Genomic DNA, 20692 nt, shown 5'->3' with positions numbered 1-20692 from the left:
TGAGCATCCCTACATGAAGGGCTCAAGCATGAATATATTGAAAAGTTATACAGTGACTCTGGTATACAATCAGGCATGAGAAGCAATGAAGTAAGCCTTAATAACTATGCACTGATACAGCAATATAAGCATTTTTCATGTACTGAAATACAACAAAGTCTATTATACAGAAATTACCTGGAACTCTAATATCCAACACAAATGTATGTATATTATAGGTCAATTCTAAGATAAAGTATTCAAATATTTTCTAAAAGAAGATTAAAATATCTTAGAAATGGCTTTAATCTATTTTATTTTGAAAGTGATAATCTCTGACTAGTATATGTGGTAACTTTCTGCTAACAAGAATATCTGGGGGTGCCTGGGGGGCTCAGTTGTTAAGCGTCTGCCTTCAGCTCAGGTCATAATCCCAGGGTCCTGGGATCGAGCCCCGCATCGGGCTCCCTGCTCAGAGGGAAGCCTGCTTCTCCCTCTCCCACTCCCCCTGCTTGTGTTCCCTCTCTCACTGCGTCTCTCTCTGTCAAATAAATAAATAAAATCTTTAAAAAAAAAAAAGCATATCTGATTAGCCAAAACATTTCAAATACGTTAAGACTGGACAAAACAAAGATATGAAAATACAAATGCTTTATATGAAAACACAAATTTTTAAGTATTGTTTTCTTTAGCTATTGGTATTTCTTTAGCATGACAAACTACACATTTGTTTGAAAGAAATTATAATTGTAGCCAAGGGCTAAAAATGGGCCCTAAATCTACAGTATTCTAATAGAGAATAGATGTTTAAGAAGAGTGTTCATATTTCTTTGCTGCTAGAACAGATGATCTTAATCCAAAATAACAGTGATACTGGGCCCTTGAACTAAAATCATACTAAAAAGCATCTGTCATGACCTGCAAATGTATAATATATTTAAAATTATATAAAGATTATGGGCTTGGGAAAAAGTACAGGAGGGAGGGTTGGCCTACTTTAAAATCAGTTATCTTAAATTATTTTTTTAAGTTACTCCAGCATCATTTAAAGAACTACTCACAAATAGTCTCTATCTTTTCATTTTACCAGGAACGTAGTACTTTTATGTGTATCAAAGGAATAAAAGAATTTCTTCCTTTTAAATAAAAGTATTTATCTTTCTTTTTAAAAAGTCTTACATGAATTTTCCTTAATCCAAAATGACCTTTTCTTAGATTATTTTAAATTTTATTAAGACTGTGTCCTAATTTGTTTAGCCAATCTAGGTGGCTTTCACTGGTTTTGACATACATGGGAAATACTGCTAATGAAGGTTTCACATCTGAATCACCTGGAGAGATTTTTTTTTTTAATGCACTATCTCAGTGTCACCTCAGATCTATTGAATCAGAATTTCTAGGGATAGAGCCTAGGCAAATATATTTTTAAAACACTCGAGATAAATCTGATTACACCCTTGTTTAAGCATCACTGTTTCTAAGGCACCAATTTGATAAAAGGCCCTCAGTAAGATAATCTAATACATTAAACTCACAACCCAAACACTAACTGTTTAATGAATAACAGTAATGATGGAAAAGCCTAGAATTCAAAAATTCTTGGAAATTTAGTACCTGTTCTGATATAACGTAATCCAAACATTCTCTAGGATAGACCAGATTTCTTCATGTCTGTTGGGTTGGGGAAGATGAGAACCTGAGAAAATGGTGATTTCTTGGTTATTAGACTTCATTAAAGAAATATCTTCTTGCTTTTTACCCACTGTAGTTTCTGAAGGATTTTGCTTAAGTTTTGCCTTGACCTGGGAAAATAAGAATTACACAAATTTCAGCTAGTCCTTCACTAGTGAGAGAAACAGAATACCGATTGTGCTTACAATGTTCTAGCTTTCCAAGAAGTGCTGAATATTCTTTGTCCTTGATTATGTACAGAATATTCCCAGAAAGGCATCAGAGCTAAAAAAAAAAAATATTTTCCTTTCCCATTTATATCAAACAATATTTCCAATGTATTTATTATACTGATCTTTCTTAGCTAACATGCTAATATCAATTTAAGAATACTGTTTGGACACTTCTCCACATATGGTATTAAATAAGACAGAGAACACCTAGGATACAATGATAAATATGTGGAATCAAGCCTCCAAGTACCCTACAATCCATTAACAAGAATGAGATTGCAAAGGGTTATTAAAAAAAAAAACAAACCAACAAGATAGAATGTAAACCTTTTGCCATTGAAGAAACCACTGAAGGTTTCTAATTTAGGAAGTGATAGATCCAGAACCGTACTCTAAGACAAACCAGAACAAAAGAGAGGCAAGATGTCTAGAAGGCTACTGAAATAATCCAGGAGAGTAGTCCTGAGAACTTGAATTAGGTAGGAAACGGCAGTAGAATAAAAAGAAAAAGAAAAAAATGTATGCAAGAAATATTTTAAAAGACTTAGCCAAAGTCTAGATTCAGGGAATGAGGGAGACTCTAAGATTTTTTTAATCTGGATGCCTAGAAGAATAACGGCACAAATAATAGAACTATACAGTGTCCATAAGGTAAAAATAGATCAAACCCCCTTGATTTACTTCTCCAAAGGAAAGACACACTTTTATTTGGTAATAGTCAAACACATAAACACAAACACTTAAAAGCATCACATCTCAAATACATGTGCAGAAAGTGATGAAAATGCTTTTTAAAATGTGCCGCATTCATTGCAATCTTAAACAGCACTTCATATTATGCTGCCTTGCTGATGAGAAGCAATGCACTGAACGTATCATGTATTATAATGTAATAGCGGTAAGGCATTTAATGTATATTTATCTACATTTCTGGATTTTACAGCCACCTGTAGTAAAAGCCAAGAAGAAAGGCTGGTTATGGAAGAGAGGAGAAACAGACACAAGTTTGTGTTTAGAATGTCAACTGCAAAGAATAAAAAGATATTTAGGTAAAGATATCTAACAGGTAACTGGATACTCAGAGCTATAGCTTAAAAGATACAGCTGGGAATCATTCCCATGCAGACAAACCTCAGAGGTAGAGGAGATTGTTAGGAAAGAAAAAAGCAAAAAAAAAAAAAAAAGAGGAACGTAAAGGGTAGACAAATTGAAGGAGGAAGGGGGGGAAGGAGAAGGAAGAAAGAGACCAACAAGACATAAGAAGAGTCAGAAGTATTCGAACACAAGAGAAGCCAAAAGAGGTAAGTTTCAGGAAAGAGAGAGTGGACAACATCGGGTTGAAAAAGGCTAAGAAATTAGAAAGAGGGAGAAAAAGGGTGGATTTGATCATGGATTTGGTCAATGATAACCTAATTCACTTAACAGCGTGTGGAGGTAGAATTCTACTTGTAAAGGATTAAGGAAGAAGTGAGTGAAGAAATGGAAACAAGGGTTATAGACTGCTCTTTAAGAAGTTTGGTAGTTGCTGGAAGGAGTTAGTGCAGTAAAAACCACGGCCAACAACAAGTATTTAAGAATACAGACCTGAGCATATTTTAAATATTGATAAATAAAGATACTCAGCAGAGTATAAGAGCTATACTATTGATTCAAATATTTTTTTAAAAAAATCACCTTGGGGTAAAATATTAACTTAAGTGGAAAAAAAATTCTGATAGAATGAAAAAAAACTTAATGACTTTAAAAACTTTGGGGATTTTTGTCTTGGCTCTACTGTAACTTCTTTGTGAACTTAAAATCATTCCATTTCTCTAGGCTTCCTTGTTGACAACAGTTGATAACAGTATGATTTCAAGTTAGCTCATGGGTTGTTAGTTTCAGGTTTATTAAAAAATAAAAAATGTCCAACACTATTAGTAGTAATAGTTAATATTTATTAAGCATTTCTTAACTCATAGGAACTTTCTAAGAACTTTGTATCTATTAGCTCATTTAATCCTCACAACTGCCCTATGAAACAGTTACTATGATTATCCATATTTTATAACAGACATAGAAAGGGTAAATAACTCATGCAAGGTCACACAGCTGGTAAGACTCATAAACAGAACTTGACCTTCAGCAATCTGATTCTGAATGGGGTTACGATCTCTCTCCAACAATAAAAGTAAATATTACCCTTTTCTATCTTTGCAGGCAGGAAGAAAGTTATTCCTCCTGTTTTTGCCTATTAATAAATATACATGGATGGAAAGACATATTTTGTTCTGAGATATATTTTTTCTTTTTTTTTTAAAGATTTTATTTATTCATTTGAGACACAGAGATACAGAGAGAGAGAGCATGAGAAGGGGGAGAGGCAGAGGGAGAGGGAGAAGGAGGCTCCCTGCTAAGCCAGGAGCCTGATGTGGGGCTTGATCCCAGGACCCTGGGATCATGACCTGAGCCGAAGGCAGACGCTTAACCATCTGGGCCACCCAGGCGCCCCTGAGATTTATTTTTTTAATCACCACATACTGCCTCTTTTCCTCAGCTCTCAAATATCAGTGTATGTAACTATGCAGATGGACTTCTTTATCGAACACCTACATAACACGTACTAGTGCCAGGCACTAAGTGCTTTACAAATACTAATTTATTTAATTCTCATGACAGTTCTGAGGCACAGATTATTATACTCATTTTACAAAAGAAGAAATTAGGCTCAGAGAGGTTAAATAACCAGAGGTTAAAAACACAGCTAGTCAGGGGCACCCGGGTGGCTCAGTTGGTTGAGCATCTGACTCTTGATTTCCGCTCAGGTCATGATCTCAGGATCGTGAGATCAAGCCCCATGTCAGGCTCCATGCTGAGTGAGGAGTCTGCTTAAGATTCTCTCCCTTTCCCTCTGCTCCCTTACCCCATTCTGTCTCTAAAACCAAAACAAAACAAAAAATTTAAAAAAAAAAAAAAAAAACAACTAGTCAGGATGGGGATCCTCGGGCATATAGGTCTAAAGTTTATTAATAAGACGGACTTTAATTATTCTATCACCCTGACAGAGCAAGTCTTATTTTTTTGGTTGGAAGGCTTATCAAAGAAAAATGTATGTATCCTTTTTCTGTTCCTATCCCATTTATATAAAAATCTGGAAAATGATCATTTTGGTTAACTCTCCGTTTTGTTTTCTCACAAGCCTTTTCAGAAGTAAACAAGTGAATAGTCCTCTTTTCCTGATTTTCTACACTTGGTAAATTAAGTTTGGGGGCTTTCTCCTTTTTTTTTTTTTTTTAACAGTTACTATATTTAGATACCCTATCCCTGGAGGTAATCTATTGGTTGCTCAAGTTACTAAGACAGGACTAAGTATTTAGGTCATATACCATATCTAATGCATTCTACAAAACAACTCCTACTGAAAGTGAATTTTATTTTTTTTAGATTTTATTTATTCATTTGAGACACAGAGATGCAGAGAGAGAGCACAAGCAGGGGGAGCAGCAGCAGAGGGAGAGAGAGAAGCAGGTTACCCGCTGAGCAGGGAGTCCGACATGGGGCTCGATCCCAGGACCCTGGGATCATGACCTGAGCCAAAGGCAGATGCTTAACCATCTGAGCCACCCAGGCGCCCCTGAAAGTGTATTTTAAAAGCCCAAGCTAAATCTCAAAGTTCCTGGCTGACTTAGACAATGAACTGCTTCTAATATGAAAATAAAGGAGCAACACTTCAGAGCTCTAATCATGGCAACAACAGGTTGTTTCCAGCAATCACACTAATGCCAGGTATTGAGGGAGAAGCACTAATGAGGATGCAGATTCTTCGTCAATGGCCTTCATGAATCTCTTGCTAATGTAGCAACTGGAAAATTAGGATCCAGGAATAAATAACAATTCATATTTTTATTTATTTATTTTTTTAAAGATTTTATTTATTTGACAGAGAGACATAGTGAGAGCAGGAACACAAGCAGGGGGAGTGGGAGAGGGAGAAGCAGGCTTCCCGTGGAGCAGGGAGCCCGATGCGGGGCTCGATCCCAGGACCTGAGACGAAAGCAGACGCTTAACGACTGAGTCACTCAGGCACCCCAACAATTCATATTTTTAAATATTCAGTGGACAACATATAGTAGGCATACCATTATCGATAACACTAAATTTTAATGCCACATTTTCATGGTAACTCCTATCCCGTCGTTTCCAATTGATGAAAGGACCTTAAAACTGGACATTGTTTTTTTTACCACAATCAATCCTAATTTTTTTTATTTTCAATAATCTTAATTCAAAGACTGATAAGCCTGTGAGTAACCTGAATTTTCCATCTTGTTTACTATGTTTGTTTCACTAAAGATGGAGTTTAGGATTCAATTCTGTGATGGGAAAGAATAATATATTATTCCCTACACAATTCAAGTACAGACCCAAGCTGCAATCCCCTAAATACCCAGGTCCATTCTATCCTACAGATAGTTCTCAAAGTCACATTTGCCATGGAAAAATACAACTACCAAGGTTTTAGTCATCTTAACGCAAAAGATCATTTCACCCCTTAAATCAATTCTTCCAGCAGGAGTTATCACATATTTCTTCATAGTTTATAAAAAGAGATGCTTCTTTTACTTCATGAGATACTCTTTTTTTTTTTAAAGATTTTATTTATTTATTTGAGAGAGAGAGAATGAGAGAGAGCACACGAGAGGGGGGAGGGTCAGAGGGAGAAGCAGACTCCCTGCCGAGCAGGGAGCCCGATGTGGGACTCGATCCAGGGACTCCAAGATCATGACCTGAGCCGAAGGCAGTCGCTTAACCAACTGAGCCACCCAGGCGCCCTTTTTTTTTTTTTTTTTAAAGATTTTATTTATTTATTTGACAGAGAGAGACACAGCGAGAGAGGGAACACAAGCAGGGGGAGTGGGGGAGGGAGAAGCAGGCTTCCCGCTGAGCAGGGAGCCCGATGTGGGACTCGATCCCAGGATCCTGGGATCATGACCTGAGCCGAAGGCAGACGCTCAACGACTGAGCCACCCAGGCGCCCCATGAGATACTTTCTTAAGCAAGTAAGTTCTTTCCCTACCAGCTATGACGAAGTTTAGTATCATCTAATCCTTTCATTACTTCATAGGTAGTAGGACCTATGTGACCACAAAACAACACTGAGAAAAACCTGGTCAACTCCATAACTCAGAAAGAAAAAAAAAGAATATGATATATATATGTCAGATGAAAGTACCATTAATGTCTTATCTAGTAATTGTGATACTGAATTTTTTGAGCTGTTTCTGACACATAAAACTCCCAGAATTTTCTAGATTTGAAAGTAGAAGCCTGCAGAAATAGAGTATTCCCAGAGACAAAACTTACACAGTTAATTTAAAAGAGGTCAAAAGGCATCAGTGCGGGCGCCTGGGTGGCTCAGTTGGTTAAGCGACTGCCTTCGGCTCAGGTCATGATCCTGGAGTCCCGGGATCGAGTCCCGCATCAGGCTCCCTGCTCGGCGGGGAGTCTGCTTCTCCCTCTGGCCCTCCCCCTCTCATGCTCTCTGTCTCTCATTCTCTCTCTCGCAAATAAATAAAACCTTAAAAAAAAAGGCATCAGTGCTAGGCTGACTGCATAAGGGTCACATGGGGGAGATTGTTAAAAACTGGTACATCAATTGCCAAAGTCTGAATAAGGTCTACAGATTAAATAATTGTATTATACCAATATTAATTCCCTGATTAATTATATTAGTTATGTAACATATCCTTGTTCTTTAGGAAATATATATGGAAGTATTTAGGGGTAAAGGGGGATCGTACCTGCAACATACTCTTAAATAGTTCAGAAAAAAAAAATGTGGACAGATAAGTAGGTAGATAGGTAGGCAGGCAAAACAATAAAGAAATGTGAAAAAATGGTAACACTGGGGACTCTGGGTAAAGGATATATATCAGAATTGTTTGAACTCTTCTAGCAACTTTTCTGTAAGTTTGAAATTATTTCAAAATAAAAAGTGAAAAAGAACAATATTACTGGGCCAGAAGTTTGATTCAATAAGGTTTGAGAGGGGCTTGGCATCTGCAGCTTTAAAAAAAAAAAAAAAAAAAAAAAAACCTTCCCAAGTATTCTGATGGATGTTGTGATCCACTGATCTGGGGCACTGGGAAATAAGTAGTCAAACAACAAGGCACAGCTTGCTTCCATCCATAAATGAAACGATATAAAATTCCAACAACTTCTGTGACAGTGCTTCCGTAAGAGGATGTGTTTTATAACTTGCAATAAGAATTGCTTACTTTCTCTTCAATTCACTTAATAATCACTTAATGCCATTCATGTGCTGAAATAAGTTAGAATTAAAATATCCTTTACCTCTCTTGTCTGCTAATATATATATTTTTTATTTTTTTATTTTTTTAAGATTTTTTTTAATTTATTTTTTGACAGAGAGAGAGAGACAGCGAGAGAGGGAACACAAGCAGGGGGAGTGGGAGAGGGAGAAGCAGGCTTCCCTGCTGAGCAAGGAGTCCGATGTGGGGCTCGATCCCAGGACCCTGGGATCATGACCTGAGCCGAAGGCAGACACTAAACGGCTGAGCCACCCAGGCGCCCTCTGCTAATATATTTTTAGAACATATGTGATTAGCTCATCTAAATGGCATTCCAAAGGTATCTTACCTCTGTAAAGGTTTGGAGTAGTTCACTGACTTGAGCAAAGGCCTGTGGAAGAACACCATCATAATTTGACCGTGTACTGAACGCATGTAACAAACTTTTAGAATCCTGAAGCAGAAATTTCACTGTTGTAAAATCCACTGCACTGTTAGCTGGTAAGAGAAATTAAGAAGGAAAAAATTGGTAAGAATGAGTATTCAACACAAAAATGTCTTTGGAAAACCAATCTAATGTTAATTATGAAATTTAAGAAAAGTACACATTTATACCTACACACCACTCCTAATTTTTCTCTGTGGTGTAAAAAGCATTACAATTAAATTTAGCTAAAGACAATGCTCTTGGAGTGGATTCAGGTACTCTGTATTCTTCAGAAAAGAGAGAATTACCAAACAAGTTAAACAACAGATTTGCAAGACTGATTTTGTTTCATATACAGATGACTATGGAGGCATCAGAAAAGTCATTTGGTGGGAAGCATGTAAGTTACAGGCAGTACCTCCCATAACCAACTCAGTTAATCGTGTAGTGATTTGCCTTCAAATTCCATTACATCAAATGTAGTACTAGATTTGTTGAAAATAATGTTTCCTCTCTCTGAACACAACTTTAGCAAAAATATAAATAATTTGGGTAACAGTGAGCTGTGGGCAAGACAAGCTAGCAGAATTTTTTCCTTATAAATTAGCAAAGTGAGTTAAACTACAAAAAATAATTTAAAGGTATAACAATTTTCTTTCAACTAAAATTACTTACATTAAATTCTCAAACCAATTAGGAGAGGCGGTGACAACAATTTCAAAGATTTTTAAAAGTTATGAACAATGAAGTTAAGCAAATTTCTAATGTCACCAAAGCTCAGAACAGAAGAAATCTTTCCATTATTAGGATAGAGTGCCATATAATAGTTTTCAAAGGCATTTAAAATAACCGTGCTACAATGTGTTTGTTTTATTTTTTTTTAAGATTTTATTTATTTATTTATTTGACAGACAGAAAGCACATGCACAAGCAAGGAGAGCACCAGAGCGAGAGGTAGAAGCAGGCTCCATGTGGGGTTCGATCCCAGGACCCCAGGATCATGACCTGAGCCAAAAGCAAACACATAACCACTGAGCCACCCAGGTGCCCTGTTTTATTTTCTTTTAATGTTCACAGTTTCAGAGACTCTGTTATATTCTGAAACACCAGCATGGTTTTTCATTGGTACTTAGAGTTTAAAAAACTCTTATCACTTATACAAGTATTTGCTTAGGAATACTGAAAGGTCAAATGAGAATCAAAAGTAGATTTTAGTAATTAATTATACAATATTCAGAAATTCTAATCTAATGTGATGGCTATAGTCAGGATTCTGGCTTCCCCTTTAACAAACAGAGAAAAGTGTATTTCCTTACGAAGCACTTATTTTTAAATTCAATGACTAGTTTAAATTCCTGTGGAAAAAGACAGGTAAGAGATGCTACACATAGGATAGAATGTAGATTTGATGAACCCCAGTAAATATCCTAAAGAGGAGAAATTGGGCACAACTTCTCTTAAAAGGTGCTTCTCCAATACAATGTACAATAGGGCTTATATCCTTGAATTAATCATCTGATTTCTGTCTTACAAGAAGTCTTTACTAAGATTATGTGCTAAAGGGAAATAACAATGATAAATTCAGTACCTAGACACAACATAAAAAGAAACCTACATGGTTGAAATACTTTAATGCTTATATAAGGTCAATAATCAAAGTTAATATGGATAACAAAATCAAAAAAAGCTACTAATCATTTTCCACACAATTTTCTATGAATTGATCTAAGAATCTATTCTTTGGGATAGTGAAGTTAAACACATATGCATAATTCAACAGCTGAGGATACTATTAAAAGACAGTAAACAAAATCATAAACTGATTTTTCTAATTCAAAATTACTTTAGGGCAGAAGGCACTTTTACAATTCTATTATATATTCTTTACAAGTCAGTAAACATTAGGCATCAGATTCTTCTAGACCAAGGATCAATAAACTATGTACACAATGATTCCAAAAATGATTTTTTAGCAAAAGGAAGAGCCACCATCTCTTCACTTCTGTCCTATTCCCAGTTAGAGTTGCTGCCTACAACCTCTTAAGCCGTTTGCAAAAGACAAACACTGCCCACCCCTGGAAAAAGAGAAAAATGAAGGATGGCAACTAGATACGCCATTTTTTTTTTTTTTAAGATTTTATTTATTTATTTGAGACAGAGAGAATGAGAGACAGAGAGCATGAAAGGGAGGAGGGTCAGAGGGAGAAGCAGACTCCCTGCCGAGCAGGGAGCCCGATGCGGGACTCGATCCCGGGACTCCAGGATCGTGACCTGAGCCGAAGGCAGTCGCTTAACCAACTGAGCCACCCAGGCGCCCTAGATACGCCATTTTAAAAACTAAATCTTGTTCAAGATCATACATGATTTATGGACTTTCTCTTCTGATAGAACCAACTAAATTATGCTTCCATTCAAGATATGGAAAATGTTTCTATATACCTTGTAAAAGTGCTTTGAAGACGCATCCAACAGGTCGTTCCACGTCTCATATAATACCACTTATAAATAACTTCTATAGTTAAAGATAATGCCTGGAAAATGTCTTTATTTTAAAAATTGGCAACTTTTAAAAGTCATAAGGCACCGAACCAGATACTTTAAACCCCGAGGTAATTTTCAAAGATACTTACATTTCAAGGGAAAGATAGAGCGTTATGGTATACCTCCTATAGAATATGTTTCTATTTTTGTTTTGTTTTAGCTTCCAGGATGCTTAGTGTTAAAATCCGTGTTCAAGTTTTATAATAATTGTTTGCACATGTTTTATGGCAAAATTATCTTTCTTATTCTTCATTACCTGGCTCTTGTGACTTTAAAATTGGCTTAAACCATCTTGTGCTCAAGTTCTTACTTAATGGCCCTCTCATACTCACAGTTATTTTTCAAAAGTAGACAGGATATAACTAATACATAAAATAATAAGCAGATCATTTCATGTTAGAAGTTCAAAAAAGTTAAGGACCAACTGAACGTCCTAATAATTGTTACATATACTTTGCCTCTTAAAGGTACAGCAAGCAAAATCTACTTGTCTGACTTTGGACAAATCCCTTACCCTCTCAGGGCTAGTTAGTCTAATTATAGAACATGGGCTTTCATAATATTCAATCAGTGCTTTTCCCATCTTTTTCTTCTTACAGAGAAACTTTTTTTCCAAGGCCTACATGGAATCTCCATACATAAAATGATAAAAGAAAACTGCACAGCTAAAGTTGGGTTTGAGGTTCCATAGGTAGGCCCACCAACTTTCCAGGCTCCCCATCAATCCTTCCATTTCCAATCTATGGCAGCTCCAGAAGCACTTCAAGAAGGTTCTGTGCAAAATGACTTTGTTAAAAACCACCAACTAAGTGGTTGACTATAGTCTCTTCCAGTTCTTTAGAATGCACTATGCCCCAAAGACAAACATTTCCTATTCCATAACCATATATTTTAGATAGATACTTTGATATACTATTTCAAAAATTAGTACATGAAATGTGGTCAGAGTTTATGTGTTAAACACAGCAAGAAACTTTTAAAAATCTAAATTTTATTGCACACCTGATAAACTGTAAAATATGGTTTTAAAAGTTTTCAAACATTTTAAAACATGAGATATTCTCTATGTCCAGGAACATCAACAGTGATCCATTAATGGTCATAAGCTCTGTGAACTGCATCCATTCATGCAGCTGTCACAAACTCCCTTTAAAAATCAGAAGTGTAAATTATTTAAAAAATAATTGACCAATTTCTTATTAATTCATCTTCACATTCCATGGAATATATCAGCTAGCCTGACTTTAACACAACATTGCTAAAGACAAAATAAATATCCATACCTTTACAGAGATTTTCATATAGGCTCTCAACGGTTAAAAGCAAGTTCTTCTCCATAACTAATCCAAATACAGCCAACCAATGTTTTCTAAAGCACTGTAATAAATGAATTAGAGTCCATGGTGGTTTCAAGTACAGCATCTAAAAAGTATTTAGAAAAAATTACCACCTACTAATTATTTATTCTTCCTATTATTAAAAAGTACCTATTTAGGCATTCCTACATTTATTTCTGGGCAAAATACAGTTAGTTGAATTTTTTTTTTTTTTAAAGATTTTATTTATTTATTTGACAGCGAGAGACACAGCGAGAGAGGGAACACAAGCAGGGGGAGTGGGAGAGGGAGAAGCAGGCTTCCCGCAGAGCAAGGAGCCCGATGCGGGGCTCGATCCCAGGACCCTGGGATCATGACCTGAGCCGAAGGCAGATGCTTAACAACTGAGCCACCCAGGTGCCCCTAGTTGAATTCTTTTTAAATTAAAAGATGTTTTATTAAAAGCCAATCATAATCTTAAAGTGCTAATTCCATTGCAAATTATTTTTGTAAAATTCATATTGGTATTAATCCTTATAGTTTCAGAAACTATATACACAAAGCAAAAGCACTGTTTTAATCAGGAGAGCAGGTTTTAATCAGGAAAGGTGGTCAATTTACTTCCCAACGTAGTCAATTCTAGGAAGAAATCAATCTAATTATTTCATATGGCTGCAGGAAAATCTATATAGAAAAAAGATGTCAACTACCATAACACTGGCTACACTCTTATAAAGACATGTTTATAAAGGAGATTAATCAGTTAGTACTATAAGATGTCAGCACATCCTGTTCTGAATCATTCATATGCAATGACTTTCGTAGACTCTATTATAAAACATCCAATTTAAGTCAACCCTCCTAGAATCTTCTGATCATTTCTCATCATCTTGGTTCAGTACTTAATAATATAATCAAGCAGCAAATACATCATATTGACAAGTATTAGAATCTCACTGAATATCTGGTATAAATACAATCTACAATTGAGGGGGATATAATATTTCTCCTGGCTATAGATACGAACAGCAAACAAACATTAACTAAACTAAAAAGACCACTATTGCCAAATGTGGTATTTTGCTGATTGCAGAAAAGATATGAATCTAGGGGGTGCCTGGGTGGCTCAGTCACTGGGCGTCTGCCTTCGGCTCGGGTCGTGGTCCCAGGGTCCTGGGATAGAGCCCCACGTCAGGCTCCCTGCTCAGCGGGGAGCCTGCTTCGCCCTCTCCCACTCCCCCTACTTGTGTTCCTGCTCTCGCTGTCTCTCTCTCTCTGTCAAATAAATAAAATATTTTTTTAAAAAAGATATTAATCTAGAAAATATAAACTATCTTGCTAATAATGATCATTTTTATACTTTGATTCTCACATTTATATAACATGAGCCAAAATATACACTTCTTTTTCTGAATATATATTGCTATGGGAATTCCCTATACTAGACATTCTAATTCAAATAAACTATAGAAGACAGAAGTTTTTCTGAATTCAAATTGAGCTCCATGGGGGCAATGTGTCTGACACACAGTAAATACCTAATAAATACTTGTTCACTGAAAAAAAATGAATGATAAAATATCATTTCTAATCTTTAGGAAATGTCCACCATTTAATGTTCAAGAAGTTCTTTCAAAAACTGTAAGAAAAAAGTAAATGGGATATAGATTATCACAATGAAGCTTACACATTTTATACAAGTCATATTTCCTAAGATAAGGTCATAAATCTTTAGCAGTGAAACAGAAATTTTCAACTAATAGAGTTGAAATTATCACCTCCATCCAAAGATTTCCAAAAGCAATTTTCATTTCTGTTTCTAATATTGAAGATAAAGCTGTTCCAAGAGATTTTTCAAGATCAGATACAATGCTTTCAAGTATAATGGGTAGTCCAGAATGTGCAGATTCTTCCTCATAGCTCTCTTCTAACAGTGTTGCTTCTTTAAAACAAATAGTTACAGGCTTTATTTAAGACACCAATAGAATAGTTAATATTTTACATATATAACTAGTATTTGGCCATAAATAATAAACATTTTATGTATATAATTAGTATTTAAGTTACACAGAAACCAAACCAATACTTTCCTTTTTAAACAGTATTTAGAAACATGTATCTATAGAAAAGTTGTTTTGAAAGCAACATAAATGTATCACATTAGCAAATGCTTTCTTTTTGACAAAAGGCAACAGAATATTTTTACTAAAATAGAAATTTAGGAAATGTGTAATATTTTAACCATAATTTTAGTTTTATTATTCTCAAAAAAAAGGAAAAATTAAAAGAATGCTTTGCATCAATTTATAATAGAAAATGAAGAATTATGGATCAAAGTGTGTCTTCTTCCAAAAATAATATATTCTTCCAATAGCAGCTCACATCAGTAAATTGTTTTGAAAGGACCAAAATCTCTAGTTTAACTACCTTTATGCCCTCCCTTTTAAAGTGAGTTTTTATTATTTCAATTGATATCATTTCATTAACATTAATATTTTGATACCTGAAAACAACTGCAATTTCTTTATGGCAAAATGCAAAATATTAAGTGGCTTATTTCTACAAATACCAACTAAGGACTTAAAGTGATAGTAACAGAATGGACAAACTGAAAGCATGTTACCTCTGAAAAACCATAAATTAAAAATCCTCTTCCTCCATCTAAATGTCATTTTGAATATTACGACAAAAGAAATTTTATTGCCAAAAAGGTCAAAAAAGTAGTAATAGTATATATATGAATTTTTATATAATTATACATAAAAAATACATACAATATTAAAGATTTCAATATTTATTTTTCCAACTCAGGGAGAAGGCTTGGAATGTATTTTTAAATTACGTTAAATTTAATATGACATTCCATCAAATATCAAGCTATAGGACAGATTATTCTGGTAAAAAAAAAAAAGACAAAACAATTGTACTACCTTTACTTATTAGTTTAAAATTAAAACTATTATTAGAATATTTCAAACTCTTCTTATTACTTGGTTTTTTATTGCGTTAATAGAAGGTTATGAATAGGAAACTAATATTGAAAGGAAACTAAAAATTTCTCTCTACCTTGAATGAATATTTTCTGTATTTATCCTGTAGCTACTATTATTTTAAAGGTACAAAATAGCATGTGCATGGTGATTATAAACATGTAAAAATGTATGCGAGTGTATGGACAAAAATTCAAATTATTTTGTAAAAGCATATGTAGAAGATAATAATGTTAAATGTGTTGTCTTTTGGATTACCATTATAATTTTCTTTCTTTTTTTCTTTCTCTCAATTTTCATTTATTTCTAACCATTTGTGTGCCGACAAATATTTCAATGTTATTTTAAATGTACAAGATGAAAATTTACTATTAATTCCAAATGTTATCAATAATGTCAGTACATAAAAGATATATTTCTAATTATTTGTAGTAAGAATACTACCTGCTTTCAATTGTTGCTTAGATATACAAGGCTGATGACATACATCTGTGTTCAGAGATAAGTTTAATAACTCTGCACTCAATTCTTCTTTACTGAGTGACTTCACACCACTTATTAGGCCTTTGTTTCTTAAATTTCTATCATCCCTAAGGTTGGGGTTAGGAGGAAAAAATATTTTATTTTTTATAAGATAAATCACATGGCAACTCAAAACACATGGGATCTAATCAGAGGTGGGTGATTCTCAACATGTGTATTAACAAAGGATAACAGTTTTTTTAAAACCAGGAAGATAAAGGAATTAATATACAGTAGAGTCACAGCATATGAGCTTTTGAAAATAATAAGTATTATATATTGAGTGTTTTCCTGGTACCAGGCACTGTTCTAAGCACTTTATATATATATATAATCCATTCAATTCTCACAGTAAACCTCATAGGTAGGAGTAGTACTATTTTTATCACCTTTTCACAAATGAAAAACTGAGGTGTAAAGAGGTTAAGTAATTTGCCCAAAACTGTACCTGGTAAGTGGGAGCTGGATTTGAACACAGGAATATGATCATCCAAAGAGAAATAAACAGAGAGCCATAGTAAGAGAAATAATTTCCATGTGGTAGGCAATTACAAATTTACTCACAGTAAGCATAAGACAAATGGTGAGAATTTGCTATTTGCTGAAAGAAGAAAGTCTGATTAGAGCATAGTGCATGGGACCAGTTTATGTGGCTATAGAGAAAGCCAAGTGCATTAATAAATGGAAAGACATTCAGTGAGTAAGTGACATGATCACATCTGCGTTTATCAGATTGCTGTTCTGGAATCCAACAGGCTTCCAGCTTTTGTTAACGGTAGAGTAGCCTGGTCAGACTAATCTTCCCACAGATGAGGATTAGACAATTTGGACCAGGGGCGCCTGGGTGGCTCAGTTGGTTAAAGCAACTGCCTTCGGCTCAGGTCATGATCCTGGAGTCCCGGGATCGAGTCCCGCATTGGGCTCCCTGCTCAGCGAGGAGCCTGCTTCTCCCTCTGACCCTCCCCCCTCTCATGTACTCTCTCTCATTCTCGCTCTCTCAAAAAATAAATAAATCTTAAAAAAAAAAAAAGAAAAGAAAATTTGGACCAAAAAAGAAAAAAAAAAAGCTATCTGAAGGCACTAGGGAGCAATAAAATGAAGGTAGGAGCTGGAGGGAAGTCCACCCTCAACACAGAGGTACTGCTCTGGTAAGAGCTACAAGAGTCTATCTGTTTGCCCAAGGGCATTCTCTAATTCATCAATGGCTACAACAGAAAGCACAGCCACAGTAACTTGGAATGTAAGAAGACAATGTTCAGAGCTGGCCAGAGCAGACAAAAAGTTAAGGGGGGAACTGAAGAAGGGAGGAAACCACAGAGCAGGTGAACCCTAAAATCTGCATATAAATTCTGCCCAAAAAAACACAACATGCTACCAAGAGACAAAGCAATCAACAGAACCAGACTTCAATATCACACAGATGTTGAAGCTATCTGATAGGGAATTTTAAATAATGTTGATTAATTTATTAAAGGCTCTAATAGAAAAGGTGAATAGCATGCAAAACCAGATAGGCAATTTCAGCACAGATGAAAATCATGAAAATTAAATGTAACTGCTAGCAATAAAAAAAAAGCCACAGTTACAGAAATGAAGAATGTCTTCAACAGGGTCCTCAGCAGACCTGACACAGGCAAGGAAAGAAATTACAAACTGGAAGACAGGTCAAAAGAAATTACCCAAACTGAAATAAAAAGAGAATAAAAGTTTTTTTAAAAAATCCAGCAGCTGTGGGATGACATCAAACAGTCTGTATTAGTTATCTATTGCTGTATAACAAATTATCCCAACACTTAGCACCTTAAAACAAACACTTATTATCTCACATAGCTTCTAAGAGTCAGAAATCTGGGAGCAGCTTGACTGGTTGGTTCTGGTTCAGGGTCTCTCACAAAGTTGGAACATGCTGTTGCCTAGGATTGTAGCCATCTCAGAGGTCTAATTGGCTCATTCATGTGGCTGTTGGCAGGCCTTAGTCCATCACTGGCTCTTGGCTGGAGGCTTCAGTTTCTCATCATGCGGTCTATTTCATAGGGCTGTTCACAGCATGGCAGCTTGCTTCCACAAAACAAGTGATTTGAGAGAGGAGAAAGCAAGAGAGTGCCCGAGAAGGAAGTTCCAGTCTTTAATATCCTAATTTTTTATAACCTGATCTGATAGTGATAGTATGTCACTGGTACAACCAACCCTGGTATAATGGAGGACGGGACTACACAAGAGCATTAATACTAGGAGGCAGGAATCATTGGGGTCATCTTGGAAACTGGCTACTCTAGTATAACTGTAATATGAGAAGGAGAAAAGAGGGAATGGGCAGAAGAAATATTTGAAGAAATGGTGGCTGAGAATTATCTAAAACTGAAGACAGGAAACCAGAGATCTGAGAAGCTCAGAGAACATCAAGCAGAATAAATCCTTCTTCTCTACCCATCCCCCCCTAGCCCCGTGCCACACACACACAAACACCTGGACATATCTGCTAAAAATTGCTAAAATAAACTGCTAAAAAAGCAAAAGACAAAGAAAAACCCTTGAAAGCAGAAAGTAAAAAAAAAAAACACATTACATATAGAGGAACAAAGATAACTTTTACATCAGACTTCTCATCAGAAACCATACAAACTAGAAAAAAATGGAGTGACCTCTTTAAAATACTGAAAGGAAAAAAAAAAAATCAACCCAGAACTGTATATCCAGCAAAAATATCTTTCAAAAATAAATTAAGAAATAAAGACATTGTAAGACAGACAAAACCAAAAATTTCACTGCCAATAGACACATACATGTCAAATAAATTTGTTTAGGCAGAAGGAATATAACACCAGACAGAAACTTGAATCTATAAAAATAATTAAGAGTGCACAAAATGGAAATAAAATATTCACTTAAAATATTCACTTATTTTTAATTGCTTTAAACGTCAAATGATGGAAGCAAATATAGTAAAACACGTGCTTATCATCATTTTTGTAAAGGTAACATATATGACAATGATAGCACTAAGGATGGGAGAAAGAAACTGTTATAAGATCCTTACACCTAACATGAAGCAATATAATATTATTTGAAGGTAGACTTTGATCAAGTAAGATATATACTATAAATGCCAGGGCAACCATTAAAATATTTATTTCAAAAAGGTATAAATATTCAATGGAGATAAAATGGCACCATAAAAAAATACACAATTAACTCAAGAAAGAAAAAGAAAAGAACAGATGAAACAAATAAAAAATAGCAAAAAGGCAGATTTGATCCAACCAATTAAATGTAAGTGGTATAAACTCATCACTTAAAAGACAGAAGTTGTGGGGCACCTGGGTGGCTGAGTGGGGTTAAGTGTCCGACTCTTGATTTTGGCTCAGGTCATGATCTCAGGGTGGTGAGATCGAGCCCCGTGTCGGGCTCCACACTTGAGTGTGGAGCCTGCTTGATTCTCTCTCTCTCTGCCCCTCCCTGCTTGTGCGCTCTCTCTCTCTCTCTCTCTCTCTCAAAAGAAAAAAAAAGACAAGTTGTCAGACTGGACAAAAAATAAAGTACCAACTATATGCCACCCACAAAATACTTACCTTCATATAAAGACACAGGTTAAAAGTAAATGGATGGGAAAGGATATACCATATAAATACTAACAAAAACAAAACTGGAATGGTAGTATTAATACTAAACGAAGGAGACTTTCAGGAACAGACAGAGACATTATATAATGAGAAAGGGGTCAGCTCTCCGAAGACAATCCTAAACAATCCTAAAAATCTATGCATCTTACTACAAAGTTTTTATAACACATGAAGTAAAACAAACAGAACTGAAAGGAGAATTAAACAAACCCAGAATTATAGTTAGAGATTTCAATACTTCTCTCTCAATAATCACAGAATAAGCAGACAATTGGTAAGGTTATAGAAAACCTGAACAACACTATCAACCAACTTAACTGAAATTTATAGAATGCTCCACCCACAAAAGCAGAATATAAATTCTCTAAGTGCATGTAAAACATTCACCAAGATAGACCATATTCTTGGCAATAAAACAAACTAACAAATTTAAAAGAAATCATATAATGTTCTCAAATCAAAGTGGAACTAAAGTACAAATTGATAGCAAGAAGAAAACTGGAAAATGTGCAAATATTTGGAATTAAACAACAAATATCTAAATGTCAAAGGGAAGTTATATTGAACTGAATGAACATAAAAATAGAACATCAAAATTTGTGGGATCCAACTGAAACAGTGCTGACAGGTAAATTTATAGCAGTCTCAAACAAGTGATCTCAGCTTCCACTTAAACTAGAAAAAGGGCACAAAGGGGCATAAAAGTATTTTCTGGGGTGATGGAAGTGTTCTATGTATCGAGAGGGATGTGGGCTACACCAGTATACCCTTTGTCAACATCCTATAGTAAAGATTTGTGCATTTCAATATTGTACATTTTCCCTCCAAACACAAAAAACCTTATAAAAATAATCATGTGGGAGGACAGGGAGTAAATAGATATAGATAACAGAAGAATGGGAGAATTTTGATAATTGTAGCTGAATACTTAGGAGTTTATTAATTCTTCTTCACTTTGACTATCGTTGAAATTCTCAATAAAACTTTTTTTTTTTAAAGATTTATTTATTTATCTGAGAGAGCTAGAATGAGAGAGAGAGAGAGTACATGAGAGGGGAGAGGGTTAGAGGGAGAAGCAGGCTCCTCGCTGAGCAGGGAGCCCGATG

At 35.2% G+C, this 20692-nt stretch overlaps 1 protein-coding gene across 1 annotated transcript in view; it reads right to left on the bottom strand.

Moving 5' to 3' along the window:
* The window catches only part of SWT1 (SWT1 RNA endoribonuclease homolog), a 95753-nt gene that overhangs the window by 48708 nt on the left and 26353 nt on the right, over window positions 1–20692 (bottom strand). Inside the window, exons 10-14 of the mRNA XM_021682861.1 lie at window positions 15889–16034; window positions 14233–14396; window positions 12422–12560; window positions 8520–8668; window positions 1594–1781 (exon numbers count right to left, since the gene is read on the bottom strand). Of these exons, the coding sequence (XP_021538536.1) occupies window positions 1594–1781; window positions 8520–8668; window positions 12422–12560; window positions 14233–14396; window positions 15889–16034 (786 nt within the window). The remainder of the gene's footprint in view (window positions 1–1593; window positions 1782–8519; window positions 8669–12421; window positions 12561–14232; window positions 14397–15888; window positions 16035–20692) is intronic.

This window comes from Neomonachus schauinslandi, chromosome 6, assembly GCF_002201575.2.
Source record: "Neomonachus schauinslandi chromosome 6, ASM220157v2, whole genome shotgun sequence".
Classification (NCBI taxonomy): domain Eukaryota; kingdom Metazoa; phylum Chordata; class Mammalia; order Carnivora; family Phocidae; genus Neomonachus; species Neomonachus schauinslandi.
This window is presented reverse-complemented; position numbering and strand designations above follow the sequence as displayed.